The sequence below is a fragment of the Oryctolagus cuniculus genome, chromosome 15, assembly GCF_964237555.1.
Source record: "Oryctolagus cuniculus chromosome 15, mOryCun1.1, whole genome shotgun sequence".
Classification (NCBI taxonomy): domain Eukaryota; kingdom Metazoa; phylum Chordata; class Mammalia; order Lagomorpha; family Leporidae; genus Oryctolagus; species Oryctolagus cuniculus.
In genome coordinates this window covers 61156849-61172610 of record NC_091446.1, presented here as the reverse complement: position 1 = coordinate 61172610, position 15762 = coordinate 61156849, and the positions used below count along the sequence as shown (strand labels likewise).

Below are 15762 nucleotides of genomic sequence, written 5' to 3'. Positions count from 1 at the left end.
GAGCAGGACCCCTGACCCCTGATGCAGCAGGTCACCAACACAGCCAGGCGGCCCAGCACCCAGACCTGTGGGCTCTCAGCACAGGGGAGGCTCTCCCAGCATCTAGCCGAGCCCCCCTCCCCCTACAAGCACCTTAACACCCCTGGATATTTCTGAACATCCCACTAACAGTCATTTTTCAAAGTCAGAGGTCACGCTCAGTCAGATCTGGACTAAGATCAGGCTCAGTCCAGCTCCCGAGTGTGCACTGGCAATTACCGTCTCGCTGGAGCGCCTGTCCCAGGCTGAATGTAAACACGCAGCCGGGACTGTGCCCGCCGTGCCAGCGCTCCCGCCTCTCCCCCAGGCTGCCCTGGGTCTCTCCCTGCCTCGCAGCCAGTGCTAAATCTTCCAATAGACAAGGCCTGGCCGTGCAAGCAGGGGGTGGGCCGAGGGGCGGGAGCTGAAGCCCCACCTCGTGAGCAGGCAGCACCTCTGCCAAGGCCCTGGCCGCCCTGCCTGGGAGAGCAGCGGCACAGGCTGGCAGCTGGCGGAGTCGTGAGCGCACCCCGGCCCCCAGACCAGCCTGCACCCTGAATCCTGGAGGGACGGCCTGCTGCATAGGTGACCTGTGGGATGCTCTCCTGACCTGCGATGTCTCCTGAATAGCACTTAGGAGGACCCCGCGTTCCTGTGCCGGCTTGTCACCGACCCGCCGAGTGGCCTGCGCTGGTCAGATGCCCTCCGGAAGCCTGGATCTTTGGTAAAGGGGATGTTTCCTGCTCTGAATACGTGGCTTGAGCTCTACTTTTACATGCGATGTGCAAGAAGTCTGGCTGGGAGGAGGCACCGTGAGCTGACCATGGCCGTGCACCAGGCCTTCTGCTCTGCCTAGCCCACCTCTACCTGATACATAGGACCGGCGCCCAGGCGCGTGGCTGCATCTCCTTTACATCTCCTCCTCTCCTCACCCCACCCCTCCACGCTATACCCACGCACGGGAGAGGACCCAGGAGCTGTGGGCCCCAGCCCCCCGTGCCCTGCTCAGAAGCCACCATGGGGGCCTGTGACATTGTGACCGAGGCCAACATCTCATCTGACATTGACAGCAACGCCACAGGCGTCACCGCTTTCTCCATGCCCGGCTGGCAGCTGGCTCTGTGGGCCACAGCCTACCTGGCCCTGGTGCTGGTGGCCGTGGTGGGCAATGCCACGGTCATCTGGATCATCCTGGCCCACCGGAGGATGCGCACGGTCACCAACTACTTCATCGTCAACTTGGCCCTGGCTGACCTCTGCATGGCCACCTTCAACGCGGCCTTCAACTTTGTCTACGCCAGCCACAACATCTGGTACTTTGGCCGCGCCTTCTGCTACTTCCAGAACCTCTTTCCCATCACGGCCATGTTCGTCAGCATCTACTCCATGACGGCCATCGCCGCTGACAGGCAAGAGGGGAACCGGGGCAGCTCCTCCCTCCCCAACTCTGCTGGGGCTCAGACGGGGGCGGGCGGCTGCAGTCAGAGTAGACCCCAGGGAACTGCCTTCCAGACCTGGTCCGGGCCCAGAACACCGTGGGAGGCAGCAAGTAGAGTCCAGAAGACACAAGGAGAGAAAGGGCTGACGGGCAGACCGGTACGGGGGTCGGGGGGCGGCACCTGCGGTGGGGCTCTCGGAGCTGGTCTTTGGGGTGTTTCCTTTGCTATAAGAAACCTGCTGGTACTGTCTCTCTGTGGCAGGTGGGTCACAGGAGGGCACGCAGCGTCCACCTGGCCATAGCATTGTAATAGGACCCCTTCTTGTCCCGCACTGCCCTTGGGGGCTGAGACCCTGACCTCCTGCTGAGGGGCCCTGGGGCAAGCAGGCTCAGTACTCGGCAGTGAGCCAGCCTGGAGCCCTCTGGCGGCTGTTGGGACCGCTGGGGCCTGCCTTGGATGTGGGAGGGGACGTGAGGAGCCTGTGACCCCGGAGGCACTGAGTCCCTATCAAGTCCACCCACCACCCTCCCGCTCTGTGCCCCCTTCCCACCCCGCCCTGCTCCGGTAGCCCCAGGAGCTCTCTCACCCCAGCTGCGCAGCGCCAGGCTTTGCGGGTTTTCCTGTGGGAGACATCTTCTCCCACTCATTCCACGCGGAAAGAAACCTTGGAACCCCATTCATCTGCAGGGTGGGGTACGTCCTGGCCATAGAAGGCTGGCGAGTTCCCCGAGTCTGCCGAGGCCAAGGGGACAGACCCGCAGGCAGACTCGAAATCCAATAAAACTACAGCGGTGGATCATTTGGTATGGCCCCGGAATGAGGTTATACATATCCAAACGGCCCTTGGCAGAATAAAGCTCACCCAGGGAAACTGAGGCAGGGATGAGCAGGCTGCCGAGAGGTCGCCAGTGAGGCAGCGGCAGGGCCAGGCGCCCCAGCCCTCAGAGCGGGCCCCCCCCAGCACTCAGAGCGGGGCCCCTGCACCGCGCACCCTATGCCCTGATGCTTCAGCTCGTCTTTAGTTTTCTCGGCATTCCCACAGCAAATGTTCCCGCGTCTCTGTGGCAGGCACAGCCCTAGGAAAAACCGGCCTCCCAGAGCTTCCACTGCGGGGCGGGAGGAGACGGTGGGGGCCGGGGCGGGGGCAGTCGGGGGAACCCGCTGGAGGCCGGTGGAATAACCGGGCCCGCTACAGCGACAGCGGAGATTCACCCGTTCGGCGCCTCCTGTCCTCGCGCATGCGCGCAACAAGCACTTGCGCAGGCCTGTTCTGGCTCTTTGCAGGCCCTACTCCCCGATGCTGCGGCCAGCACCACCGGAGGCTGCCCGCTGGGGCAGAGTTTCAGTAATGAGCGCCTCGCCGCTTCCCACAGCAGCCCTGCTGACACCAACAGTCCATTTCGCAGAGTGGACAGGAGGCGGGGAGAGCTCCGCCATTTGCTGGACAGTGGGAGCACCGGTGGCGAATCCGTCTGAATCCCAGGTCGCAGGACCCTGCCCCTCGACGCACAAGATGGCCTCTCGGCCACCTCCCTCCAGGAACAGGCGGGGAACCAAGCCCCCACACTGACCTGAGGCCACCTGCCTCACCTGTGGGGGCGGGGACGGGTGCCCGGGAATCCGGAGGCACCTGCTGCAGCCCCAGACGGGAGCTGGCCCTGGCTCAGCCCCAGGGAGGGCCCGGGAGGGAGGGAGTTGACATCACCTGTCTAGAAGGGCCACTGCACTGCTCACCTCTGAAACTCACTGTTGGTGCTCCACTTTGCTACTCGTTGGGTGGCAAACAAGGGCGTGTATTTTCCACTTGGGTATTTGTCCTTTGGTAGAACCCATTGTCTTTGTAACCCTGTGTATCCTAGACATGCAAATCTCATTCTAAGGAGCGGTCCCTGGGCACAAAGATCTGCCAGGTACTCTCCTGGAGAGAAAACCAAAGGCCAGGCCACACGGCCACGTGAAGGGAAGGGAGTGGGCAGAGGCCGGCGCCTGTATCCTTAGTGGACCCCACCCTTCAATTCCTTTGGCCTGGGAGAAGCAGGCAGCTTCCCCGAAGCCCACCGTTCCTCAGTCCCACCAGGGCCAGGACTCCGGGGCGCCTGGGAGCAGAGAGGAGCTCCGCATCCAGGTAGCAGGGGTGCCAGGTGGCAGATTCAACCCCTGCAGCTCCCCCAGAGAGAGGCGGCAGCTCCTGCTACCTGCAACAGGGAGGTGGTGTCCAACATGAATTTTAACAGGAGGGGCAGGAAGGAGGCTTTCCAAGCTGAGGAGGGAGGGAGCACCCCATAGAAGGTCACGCAGGGCTGCCCCACAGCCAGCGTGAGCCAGGGGTGGTGTGGGAGCAGTGACCAAGGAGGCTGAAACGTGGGCTGGCCACATGCACAGGGCCTTGAACGCCAAGTTTAAAGGCTAGGGCCTGACCTGCGCCATAGGTGCGTATTGAAGTGTGCATGAATTGAAGTATGCAACATGGCTCCTTGGCCACATTAGCCACACTTTCTCGTGCTTGTGGCCATAGGTGGTTAGTGGCTACCAAACAGGACAATGCATGAACAGAGCGTTTCCCACATCAGAGAAAGTTCTAGTGGGCAGCACGGATCTGGCCTTCATCCTGGAGGCTACCAGCTCTGCCGAGGTTTCTGAACAGAAGTGGGCTGGGCACGGGGCTGAGGGGCTCCGAGAGGGCTGAGCTTCAGGCTAATGTGGACACTCTTGGCACGTAGAGAGACGGACTGCCCGTGAGGCCACAGCGCCCTCTTGTGGCCGTCTGTGGGAACGTTCACATCCAGAGGGAGGCGTGGGTTGGTGCCTGGGCACTGTGGGCCTGAGCTGGGGGAAGGGAGGGGAGTGAGAGCCAGGCTGATGCAGCAGCCCACTGCTCACACTGTGCTCTGCTCACAGGTACATGGCCATCGTCCACCCCTTCCAGCCCCGGCTCTCGGGCCCTGGCACCAAGGCAGTTATTGCTGGCATCTGGCTGGTGGCCCTGGCCCTCGCCTTCCCCCAGTGCTTCTACTCCACCATCACCATGGACCAGGGCGCCACCAAGTGCGTGGTGGCTTGGCCTGAAGACAGCGGAGGCAAGATGCTCCTCCTGTAAGGCTGTGTGTGTGTGTGTATACATCATGTCCATGCAGGAGCAGTGTGTGTGTGTGCATCATGTCCATGCAGGAGCAGTGTGTGTGTGTGCATCATGTCCACACAGGAGCAGTGTGTGTGTGTGTGTGTGCATCATGTCCACGCAGGGGCAGTGTGTGTGTGTGTGCATCATGTCCACACAGGAGCAGTGTGTGTGTGTGTGTGTGTGTGCATCATGTCCACACAGGAGCAGTGTGTGTGTGTGTGTGTGTGTGTGCATCATGTCCATGCAGGAGCAGTGTGTGTGTGTGCATCATGTCCACACAGGAGCAGTGTGTATGTGTGTGTGTGTGCATCATGTTCACACAGCAGTGTGTGTGTAAGTGCATCATGTCCACATAGGAGCAGTGTGTGTGTGTGTGTGTCTGCACTCATGTCCACACAGGAGTAGTGTGTATGTGTGTGTGTGCATCATGTCCACACAGGAGCAGTGTGTGTGTGTGTGTGTGCATCATGTTCACACAGCAGCAGTGTGTGTGTGTGTGTGCATCATGTCCACACAGGAGCAGTGTGTGTGTGCATCATGTCCACACAGAAGCAGTGTGTGTGTGTGTGCACTCATGTCCACGCAGGACTAGTGTGTGTGCATCATGTCCACGCAGGGGCAGTGTGTATGTGTGTGTGTGTGCATCATGTTCACACAGCAGCAGTGTGTGTGTGTGTGTGCATCATGTCCACACAGGAGCAGTGTGTGTGTGTGCATCATGTCCACACAGGAGCAGTGTGTATATGTGTGTGTGCACTCACATCCATGGATGAGCAGTGTAGGTGCTGGGGCGTGCACCTGCGTCTAGGAGCACACATGGTAAATTGAAAACGTCCTAAGTGGAGCGTGCACATCCCCCACCTAACCTGTGTGTCGGCGCAGCTCTGCAGCCCAGCCGTCTGCTGACCTGGGACCTACCCATATTATTCTTTTTATTATTCCCATTTTGGGTGAAGAAACCGAAGCATTGAGAAAACTCAGCAGTGTGCCCAAGTGCACACAAGTAAGTGGTAAAGTGGGATTCGAACCCAGGCAGTGCTGCTTCTGAGCCCCATCTCCCAGCCGCTCTGCTACTTAAACAAGGATGGGAGTCCTGGAATAAGGATTCGAGGCACAGGCCCAGGCGCAGTCACCCCGCACGTCACAGACACGCTGCAGCCACTCTTGTCTGCATCCCTATGCAAGTGCAGGCAGGCACGTGTGAGGGAATCTGTTTGGAAGAGGGCTCTGTGTGTGCCCAGGCCTGCTGCCTGCTCCATGCTGAGGTGGGCACCATGGCAGGGGTGGGCAGAGGAACTTGGGTGCAGCACAGACGCTGTGTGACCCGTCACAGTGTGGCTTTGTGCCCCGCAAAGCACAGCATGGCTTGTTGTTAGAGCACAGAGCTGATGGAGGCTTGGGAGTCTATGCTGGCCCCACCCCTCCCAGCCAGAGCCTCTGTTTCGAGTGAGGACTGGTAACCATGGATCGTAGGAAGCCTTTAGCAGTGTGCAGGGCACAGAACAGGCACCCAACCCAGGGACAACAAAACCAGACCTGGAGGTGGCCGATTTAGTCCCACAAAGTCCCTGATGCTGCAAGCATGGGGACGCACACACTCCTGGCCAAGAGCTGCTGGGTAACCATGACAACCCAGCCTCCACCCCTAGCATCCTCCCACCCCACCCCCGCCCCTACCTGGTCTCCATCTGTCTCAAGCACCTAGCAGGAGAGGCCGTTCCATGCTAGGTAGGGAAGGCGTCAGGCTGCCACGGAGCCTGGTCCTGGTGTTCGGCCTCCACCTGGTCCCCCACCCTCACTGACGCTGGTGTTCAGGCAGCATCCCCCTTGCAGGCCCTGGGAAAGGTGGCATTTTGGAACTGACCACTAGGGCGCAGTGTTTCCCCACCTTCAGGCATGGGCCTCTGTCCCTGGGAGTGGAAGCAAGAACTTAGGCCATCAAATACCAGCTACTGCGGGCAGGGCCTTCCAGCCCTGTGCAGTAACAGGACGGCCGCGCTGGGCCAGGAGAGCTGCACTCTCGAGTTCCATGGAGTCAGAGAGGATCTGGGCAAGCCTGGCTCTGTGCGAGAACAGCACTGCTGTGCTGGGGTCGTTAGCCTCAGGCGACTGGGGGCTCCCAGCCTGTGTGTAGGAATCTGATGAAGTTTTGGAGGCCCCCTCAGAGACACACATCCCCCGAACCCAAAAGTACAAAAACACCAGCCAGGCCCAAGGGGAGACATCCCTGATTTGGGGAGACCCCGGAAGGCGGCCCCCACGCTGCTCAGCTCTTTCACCCTAGCCCGTGGGGATTCCTATCATCCTGGGCAGTGGAGGAGGGAGGAGGTAGGGGTGACCTCCCCATTTTACAGACGGGAAAACCGAGGCTGAGGGCGAGAACTGCCTTGCCCTAAGTCACACGCTGCATTGAGGCTGGGCAAGAATCCCACATTTCCGACTCCCATAGTGCCGCCCTTCAGTGAGAGGGGAGTGGCGTGGGTTCCGGTGCAGCCTGCAGAGCTTTGACCAGCACAGATTCCTGCGCCTCTTTGGGCCTCAGTTCTGTCTCTGGACACTGAGGCAGGTGGCCTGGTTGATCTCCCAGGTGTCTCTAGCTCGGACACCCTGAGTGGTGACAGGGCGGGCACTCACTGTGCCTTCCCCTCTCACCTGTTCTGCAGCGGGGCTCCCCATCCAGACCCCACGTGAGGACCAGGGCATCCAGGAGCCGCCCCCACCCCACCCCAGCTTCTGCAATGGCCATACTCGCAAAGCCAGCGAGCGGCATTCCACACACCAGGCTCCGGGAGGGAGACTTGCTGGGGCACCTGCTCCCCTCCCACAGGGCGTGCAGGGTAAGAAGAAAGGAAAAGGCCACAGGCAGGGCTTCGGCTGGCTCCAGGGCTGCTCTGGGGCCCCCGCTGGTCACTCCTGAGGGTGCAGAGCAGAGTAGGCCATGGTGCCCTTGCACTCTCTCAGCCTAGCCTGGCGTGCGCCCAGGGACTGGTAGTCTCCATGCAGGGGTCTGAGGGTGGCCTGCCTGGGGTGGCATGCCAGGGCCTTGCTGACACGCGGGCAGGAAGCAGGTGGCCCAGTGATGTGTGCAATGTGGCAATCCCACCGCCTTTCCTTGTTGCAGGCTTGGGTACAAGATGGAATCCCACTGATGCTAGCCATTCCATCCATCCACCCATCCACCCATCCATCCATCCATCCATCCACCCACATAGAGGTTTGCTACATATGCATAGGATTCTAGAAGAAAATAGGCCACATCGCTAATCGTGGTGGGCCTGGGATTTGACTTTCTCCTCTATACTTAAATTTCAAAGCCAGCGTGTTGCTATTTATTTCCTTCGTTGGTAGTGTCTGTCACCTGGACGACTCCCAGCTAATGCTGGTGTCCCCCCTTGGGGCACAAATGCTGCCGAGATGGCCTTCTCTTTACACCAAGCCCTGGCCTCTGGAACCAATCGGGCCCCAGGGACGTCCGAGCCAGGGCGGCTGCCCGCTGCCCAGACCTCTGGCTCTCCCCCAGGTACCACCTCACGGTGATCGCCCTCATCTACTTCCTGCCACTCGTGGTGATGTTCGTGGCCTACAGTGTCATTGGCTTCAAGCTCTGGAGGCGCACTGTGCCCGGACACCAGACCCACGGCGCCAACCTGCGCCACCTGCGGGCCAAGAAGAAGGTGGGTGTGGGGCTGGGCGGGGGCCGGCCTGGGAGCCGCCCCTGCGGGCTCAGGGAGGCAGGGGGTCACAGGGGAGCCTTCCGGCTTGCCCATGGACAGGCACATATCTCAGGGATACAGCACTCTGTAAATCCCTGAGGTTGGGGTTAGGAGCTGGCGGGAGCCCATCCACCCTCCAGGATCTGGTGCTGGGCTCACAGCAATGAGGACTTCAAAGGAGGAGGGCAGTGAGGGCAGAAGGACCAGCCTGGGCAGAGGCCCGGAGGTGAGGTCCAGCCATGGAGGGCGGCCCAGGCTGGCACCTGCCCTTGGAGGGCTGTGGCTCGCGGCTCCGGAGTGACCTGAGCTCTCGTGGCCAGTTCGTGAAGACCATGGTGCTGGTGGTGGTGACGTTTGCCGTCTGCTGGCTGCCCTACCACCTCTACTTCCTGCTGGGCCACTTCCAGGACGACATCTACTGCCGCAAGTTCATCCAGCAGGTCTACCTGGTACTCTTCTGGCTGGCCATGAGCTCCACCATGTACAACCCCATCATCTACTGCTGCCTCAACCACAGGTGAGCCTGCCCGCCCGCCTGCCCTCCCACCTGGCCGGCTCTCAGCAGTCTGCCTTCTGGCCCGGGCCTGGCTTGAGCTCTAACCCCTCCTCCGCAAAGCCTCGCCCCTTTGCCCAGGCCACGGCGCCCCTCGTCTGTCTGCCCCTCGGTCCACATCCGGGACAAGGACGAGGAGGAGAGAGAAGGGAGGACCAGAGAGATGCTCAGGAGGGGAAGTCAGAGGGGGTCGGGACAGACAGAACGGGAAGAAGGGGAGCACCAGCTACGAGGGGGAAAACTCCATCCAAGGTGCAGTAGCGGGGAGCTGGATTAGCAGCCCAGGGTAGCCAGGGCTGGAACCAGGCATTCCAGGATGGACACGTCCTGTGCTCTGGCTTAGCTCTCAGGAGAACCAGGCCCGTGCTGCACGGGAGCTGGACCACAGGGACAAGGGGAGACACAGGGAGAGGGCTTCAGGGAAGCTACCGCAGTCACCCAGGTGAGAGACCAGCTGGGGTACGGTCAGGCGTGATGACGGCGTGGGAGAGGAAGTCGGGGCGACCCCAGCAGGTCTGCCAGAGCTGCCGGGAGCCGGGTTTGGGCAGGTTGGGCACCGAGGCCGCCAGGCTTGGACACTGCAGCTCTGCGGGGACACGGGGGCACACAGCCCCAGGGAGAGCGTGCACGCGGCTGGGACAGGGCTCCTTCCCCTCTGCCCCGGCTGGCCAGCTGGCGCTCCTGCCAAGCCACTCACTGTGCCTCTGAAGTCCAGGGGCTTTCAGTGCTGCCACGCGGGGTTATTTTTTAAGCAAACCTGTCGTAACTCGGTAGCTCCACATGTGCCTTCTCTGTTGCAGTCCCCTCGGAGAGCACCTTTAGTGCACCCACGCTGCCCAAGTCCTAGTTGCTTTTTTTTTTAAAACAGACTCTGAATACTCTTTAGGGAAGCCAGCCAACAGACCAGCCAGGACTATATCACTGGCTGCGTTCCTGTGTCTGCAACGACACAGCCCAAACCCGCAGAGCCACCCGATGGCCTCTTAGCTCTAGAGCACTTCCGGCTGGTTCCCAAACCCCACACGGGGATAGAACGCACCTGCTAAGACACAGCGAGCCATGGCGTCTCCCCCGCGTGAGGCCCCACTTTCCCGAGGGCTACCGCACCCCACTCCCTCGCTCAAGGTGACCTACCCGCCCCCCCCCCCCCAGGTTTCGCTCCGGATTCCGCCTTGCTTTCCGCTGCTGCCCTTGGGTCACGCCCACCGAGGAAGACAAGCTGGAGCTGACGCACACGCCGTCCCTCTCCGTGAGGGTCAACAGGTGTCACACCAAAGAGACTCTGTTCCTGGTTGGGGACGTGGCTCCCTCCGAGGCTGCCAATGGGCAGGCTGGGGGTCCCCAGGATGGGGGTGCCTATGATTTCTGAGGCCTCGTGCTTGGCTGCAAGGTGGGGACCTAGCACCCCTTGGGAAGCAGCCAATTGAGAGGACCGGATCTGAGGGTCTGGCCCATGCCCGCCACACCCAGGGAAAACAAGATGGGGCCAGGGTCTCCCATGGGGCCAGCACTTACCTACGCCAGGAATCGAAAGCTCAGGTACCTTCCTAGAGCAAGCAACATAAAGTAGTGAACTGGATCCAGCACAAAAGAAAAACTCCACGTGCTGATTTCCAGCGTCAGGGTTGATGTGATAGGGAGAGGTGCAGACTGCGGCAAACCGGGGCGCTAGGCTGTCAGGGGGTCGGCAGCCGCTCCGCTTTGGGTGAATGGTGTCAGAGTCAGGGCAGCCCATAGCTGCCAGGGCCTCTCACCCTTTCAGGAAAACCCAAAATCCCAAATTTAAGTGTGCGACCTGTGGACCTGTGAGATCTGGCTTGCAAAAAACACCTCCAGACAAGCCAAGGACATCTGTGGGCAGTGCAGAATCCGACACACCGATTCCTCATCAGGCTAAAGACACAAGGAGGCGGCTGTGTGCCTGGCCACGCCCATCGGCCACGAGCTGGCCCAGGACCTCCAGGCCAGTGGAGAGGGGGGCTGAGTCAGCGGGGACCTCAGCTGTGCTGCCTTGGACAAGTCGCTCTGGCCCTCCACCTCTTCCTCTGCCCAGCAGCCCACGCCTCACATGGAGGTAGGGGACTGATGCACGTGACGCGTGCAAACCAGGCCACACAGCGCTCACCAAACAGCAGCGTGGTTCTTGCGACTTCTTTGCCAGCCATCTCCCACAAAAACCACCTGCAAGTCAGCCACGCAGCTCCCAACCTCACCCATGCAGCAGCCGACAGCAGCAGGTGTCCCGACCCCCAGCCCCGCCCAGGGCACAGCCCTCCCCTCTCGCTGACTCCTGCTCCACCCCTGCCCCCAGAAGAACCATGTCCCATCCACGTACACATCAATGTTTTTGCGTTATCCATGTTCTCCACAGATCACTGTACCAGACACCGGCACTGCAGGAACCCCAAATAAAGGGACTCTGATGTCACCAGACCAAGCGGGCAGTCAGTCCTGGGGAAGCCACGGAGAGCTGGAGTCGTGGCTTGGGACATCACGGGGCGCCTGGAGCCACAAGGGGGTGGGACCCAGCAAAGGGCTGGCAGGAGACTCCAACATGGCAGCCACAGAATGAGAAGGGTCAGATAAGGGCTAGTGCCCGATGGATGGGCAGGGTCAAGTTCAGACTTGGGGGGCGAGTGCAGCAATCCCGCAGAGCTGGGCTGCTCCGAGGCTCCACGTGGGGCAGGCGGCCGCTGGCAGACAGGGAGATGGAAGAGGAGGCCTCCTGGGGCACACGGCAGGGGCAGGGGGTGTGAATCAGGGCTGCCCTGAATGGCTCCTGGGAGCCAAGTCGGAGGACAAGGGCCTTACACTGTCACCTTCGGATAGGAGGTGGGGAAGGGGCTATGGGACCCTGGGACTAGAGGAGGAAGACAGGGCGAAAGACTACTTCTGTGACGTTCCACAGGGAGAGGACCTAAGCCCTCGTGCCCACCCAAGGCCGGGGGCTGAAGACCATAACCTTTCTCCTGCATTTAGTCTGGGGACATCCCCAGGCGCGGGACGCGGGACGCAGGGCCTTGAATTGGTACAAAGTTTACTAGGTCATACAACACGGCTCACAGAAGCGATGGAGATTCCAGTGACGGCACGGTGGCTGGCTGGCTCCTCTTACCCACATACAGACAAGACATTCTCCCCCAGACAGCCCCCCTCCCCCCACAAGACAAACAGGATGCAAGACTGTCACGGTGTGGCTAGGATCGGGGTCCACAGACACGTGAGGGTGGCGCCGGGACAGGAGGCAGCGGCTACCATGAGGCCCCCCCTTGCCCTCCAGGCGGCGCCCCGGCAGGTGGAGCCCCGGCAGTGTCTGCTGGTGATAATACATTTCACACGGGGGAGGGGACCCCAACGATGAGCTTCGGAGGCCCATGAGGGCTGCCCAGTGCTGTGATTTTTTTCATCTTGAGCCAATAGATAACTCCGCTGGGTAAATGTACACGGTCGAAATGGATGCCACTACACTTCACACGTGGGGGACGGACGACCAGGTCGAAATCAGATCATGCAGAGTGGCAGGGTGGGTGAGGAGGGACCCAGGTGAGAGAGGTTATCAACAGCACACACTCTACGTTGTACCCTAGGTTATACGCCGTTAGTTGGGTTTCGTCTTCCTCCCTGCGGCGGGGACGGCGGGCTCCGGCCGCGTGCCACAGCACGGCTCGCAGGGAGGAGCAGGACCGGCGCTGGCAGAGACGTGCCAGAAGGATGGCGGCTGGGGCCCCGGCTCCTAGCTGCTCAGTTCGCCTCGGAGCCTCACGCCCACAGCCGTGATGAGCGCGGCGCCTTTACCGCTACCGTCTTCGGACAGGAGGAAGGACACGTTACACTTTGGGGACAGCTCCTTCACGGTCTGATGCATGATTCTGGAGAAGCTAAGAGACAGAGACAGAGGAGACGATGGAGACAGGAAGAAAGACAAGAGCCACTGTGCTCCCCTGCAGACGCTCAAGTGCCCGACCAAGGCGGCAGAGGCTGCCCGGGAGCAGGGTGGCCGGAAGCCACATGGGTTCAGCAGCCCTGGCCCAAATCGCTTCTGGGGGGGCGAGGGCATGAGTGACACAGACACACCTCCACCTTTACCCCCAGAGCTTGGAGCTCCAGGGAACCTGAAATCCCAGAAGGACACGGGGGCTCTGTGGACTAAACATTACCAACCCCCAGCTGCAGCGCTGGGACCCCAGCTCACTGCCATCCCAGTTCAACACCCAGCACCCACAGCCTGGAGCAGGCAGCCCCCAGTGGAGGGCGGTCTGCACTCGAGGATGACTCTGGGCACTTGCACGTTATGCCAAGGTAGAGACAGGGCCAGGGCCAGCTCAGGCGACTGCGAGGACAGCTCTGCAGGTACAGACATGGGTGAGGATGTGGCAAGACATGTGGCTTCATCAAGGTAAGCAGGTGCCACTGCTTACGTGTGAGGTGACACAAAGGCTCAGTTTATCCAGGATGGTCCCGGGGTAGTTACCAGGAACTAATAAGCTGGCAAAAGCACCCCAGTTTAGACAATAAAATTAGGGTCACTCTATTCGTCAATGCCACACTCTGCCTGCTTGCTCTCTCCTCCTCCTCTCTCTGTTAAGTCTGTCTTTCAAATAAAAAAAAATAAATCTTTACCCAAAAAAAAAAAAAAAAAAAAAAGAAAGAAAGAAAAAATGGGGGCTAGTTCTGTGGCATAATGGGTTAAGCCCCCGCCTGTGATGCCAGCAGCCCATATGGGCGCCAGTTTGAGTCCCAGCTGCTCTACTTCCAATCCAGCTTCCTGCTAATGTGCCTGGGAAAGCAGTGGAGGATGGCCCAAGTGCTTGGGCCTATGCACCCACATGGGAGATCCAGAAGCTTCTGGTTCCTGGCTTTGGCCTGGCCCAGCCTTGGCCACTGTGGCCATTTTGGGGGTGAACCAGCAGATGTAAGACCTCTCTTTCCTCCTCCTCCTCTTGTTCTCTGTAAGTCTACAGATGGGTCTCACGCCCGTCTCCCGCATGGGCGTCAGACATATGACCAAGAGGAGGCCACTCCCTGCCCCCAAGCCCAGAGCTACAGCTGCTCCTGCCCTTCCAAGGCTCCACAAACTGAGTTATTAGCAGGTGAGCAAGACAAGGCCCTCTCCTTTCTCAGTTTCCTCTCCACTTCCCAGCACACGCTCACGCCCACCCCTACCTCCTCTCCCACCTGAGGGTCTGGCTTTGCGCTGGCCAAGGAAAGCCACATCTTGAGCCCCCCACCCCACCCCCGGCCCCGCGAGTCCCAGTCACACTCTGGAGCTGCTCATCCGCCCGGAGCAGGCCCTACACGCGCACAGCCTCCAGGCTGGCCCCATTCCCTGCCACCCCAGCCCTGGGGGAGGCCCCACTCACTGTGGATGAAGCTTGTACAGTGTCCCATCCACGCCCACGGTCACGTTGAGATGGTCCAGCCCTCTGTTCTCGCGGATCTTGTCCACCACCGCAGCCATGCCTGCGCCGCACAGCTGCGCGGCCCTCCTGGACACCACCCCGCACACGGTCTTGACGAGGATGCTGTCGTCACACGTGCTGTTCAGACCCAGCTGCTGGAGGATGGCCCGCACCTGGAGCAGCGCCAGCCGGTCGCTGCGAGGGACAGAAGCCAGGTGCTGGGTGAAGCGGGACTGCCCCAGGTCACTGTACTTAGCCACCAGTAGGCCTTAAAAATAACTTTTTTTTTTTTTAAGACGATCTCAAAGGGCGCTGGCGTTGTGGCTCAGTGGGTTAAGCCACCGCTTGTGACACCAGCATCCCATATGAGCACCATTTTGAGTCCTGGCTGTTCGACTTTCAACCCAGCTTCCTGCTAATGCACCTGGAAAACAGTGGAAGATGACCCACGTCACTGGGCCCCTGCACCCATGTGGGAGACCCAGATGGAGTTCCTGGCTCCTGGCTTTGGCCTGGCACAGCCTCAGCGGTATGGCCATTTGGGGAGTGAACCAGCAGATAAAACATCTCTCTCTACTTCTGCCTTGCAAATAAAAAATAAATCTTTAAAAAAAGAAAATATTCTTTTAAAAAAATCTCACAAGGATTTTGTTGAATTTTGACAAATCTAGAAAAATAAAAGTTGGGAGATTAAAACTACCCATTATTCCAACACCTCGACAAATGCTCAATATATTTCCTTCCCATGTATTTTCCTTAGCTGTCCCTGGACACGGTGCTGTGCTCGTGAGCTGAGCACGGAATCGTCCTTTGCACACATGTGGTTTTCTTTCCTTTTCCCTGGTTTGTAAACCTGAGCCATTCTGAGGGCAGGACTGCAGAGTGCTGACACAGCATTGCACTCCAGGCACGCAGCGTTACCAAATCAGCAGTCTGCCGAAATGTCAGTCTTTTGCAATTTTCTATTATAAAATACTGACTCTGAGGAGGGATGTTTGGCACAGTGGTTAAGATAACACTTGGGACCCCTGCAGCTGATATCAGAGCGTCTGGGTTCCAGTTCCAGCTTCCTGCTATCATGCATCCTGGGAGGACCTGGGTCCCTACCACCCACCTGGGAGACCCAGATGGACTTCCAGGCTCCCAGCTTCAGCCTGGCCCAGCCCCAGTCAGCAGGTGGAAGGTCTCTGTCTCCCTTTTTCAAGTAAGTGGCAATAATAACTAAGAGAATTAGTGTGATGAAGTTTCCTGTGGCTAAGTCTCTGCATGCAGTTGGGATCATTTCCTGGGGTCCACTTCTCAGGCACAGGGCTCTGGACACACAGTGCCAGTGCTACCCAGGAGGCGGCACCTGCTCCTCGTGGAGAGGTGGCTGACCGGCACTCTGCTCCGTTAGTGGGGACGGCCCCTCCTTTCACTTGTCCACTGGCTGCACGGCCTCCCTAATGTGTACCAGGGCCTTTGTTTTCTCCTGGGATTTTGTCTTGTCTGCATTAAGCAGAAGAGAGGACAATGACTG

General features: G+C 59.8%; 2 protein-coding genes across 4 annotated transcripts in view; one reads left to right on the top strand and one right to left on the bottom strand.

Annotated features, from left to right (window-relative positions):
* Positions 1-626: 626 nt before the first annotated feature.
* Positions 627-10431, top strand: TACR2 (tachykinin receptor 2). 2 transcript variants are annotated; one of them, NM_001082331.1, is given in 5 exon segments: positions 627-1427; positions 4356-4550; positions 8099-8252; positions 8612-8808; positions 9997-10431. In NM_001082331.1, coding segments are annotated over 5 exon segments (1155 nt in total). In that variant the 5' UTR covers positions 627-1035; the 3' UTR covers positions 10214-10431.
* Positions 10432-11864: 1433 nt separating this feature from the next.
* Positions 11865-15762, bottom strand: part of HK1 (hexokinase 1) — a 93110-nt gene continuing 89212 nt past the window's right edge. For both annotated transcript variants that reach the window (XM_070057777.1, XM_051823226.2), the window contains 2 exons: positions 14205-14438; positions 11865-12722 (listed from right to left, as the gene is read on the bottom strand). In XM_070057777.1, coding sequence (XP_069913878.1) covers positions 12578-12722; positions 14205-14438 — 379 coding nt within the window. In that variant the 3' untranslated portion in view covers positions 11865-12577. The remainder of the gene's footprint in view (positions 12723-14204; positions 14439-15762) is intronic.

Coding starts and splice junctions, on each gene's coding strand:
- TACR2 (XM_070056993.1), top strand. CDS start 1,036: ATGGGGGCCTGTGACATTGTGACCGAGGCCAACATCTCATCTGACATT. Junction 1,428..4,355: donor ACGGCCATCGCCGCTGACAG/GCAAGAGGGGAA, acceptor CTCTGCTCACAG/GTACATGGCCATCGTCCACC. Junction 4,551..8,098: donor GGAGGCAAGATGCTCCTCCT/GTAAGGCTGTGT, acceptor GCTCTCCCCCAG/GTACCACCTCACGGTGATCG.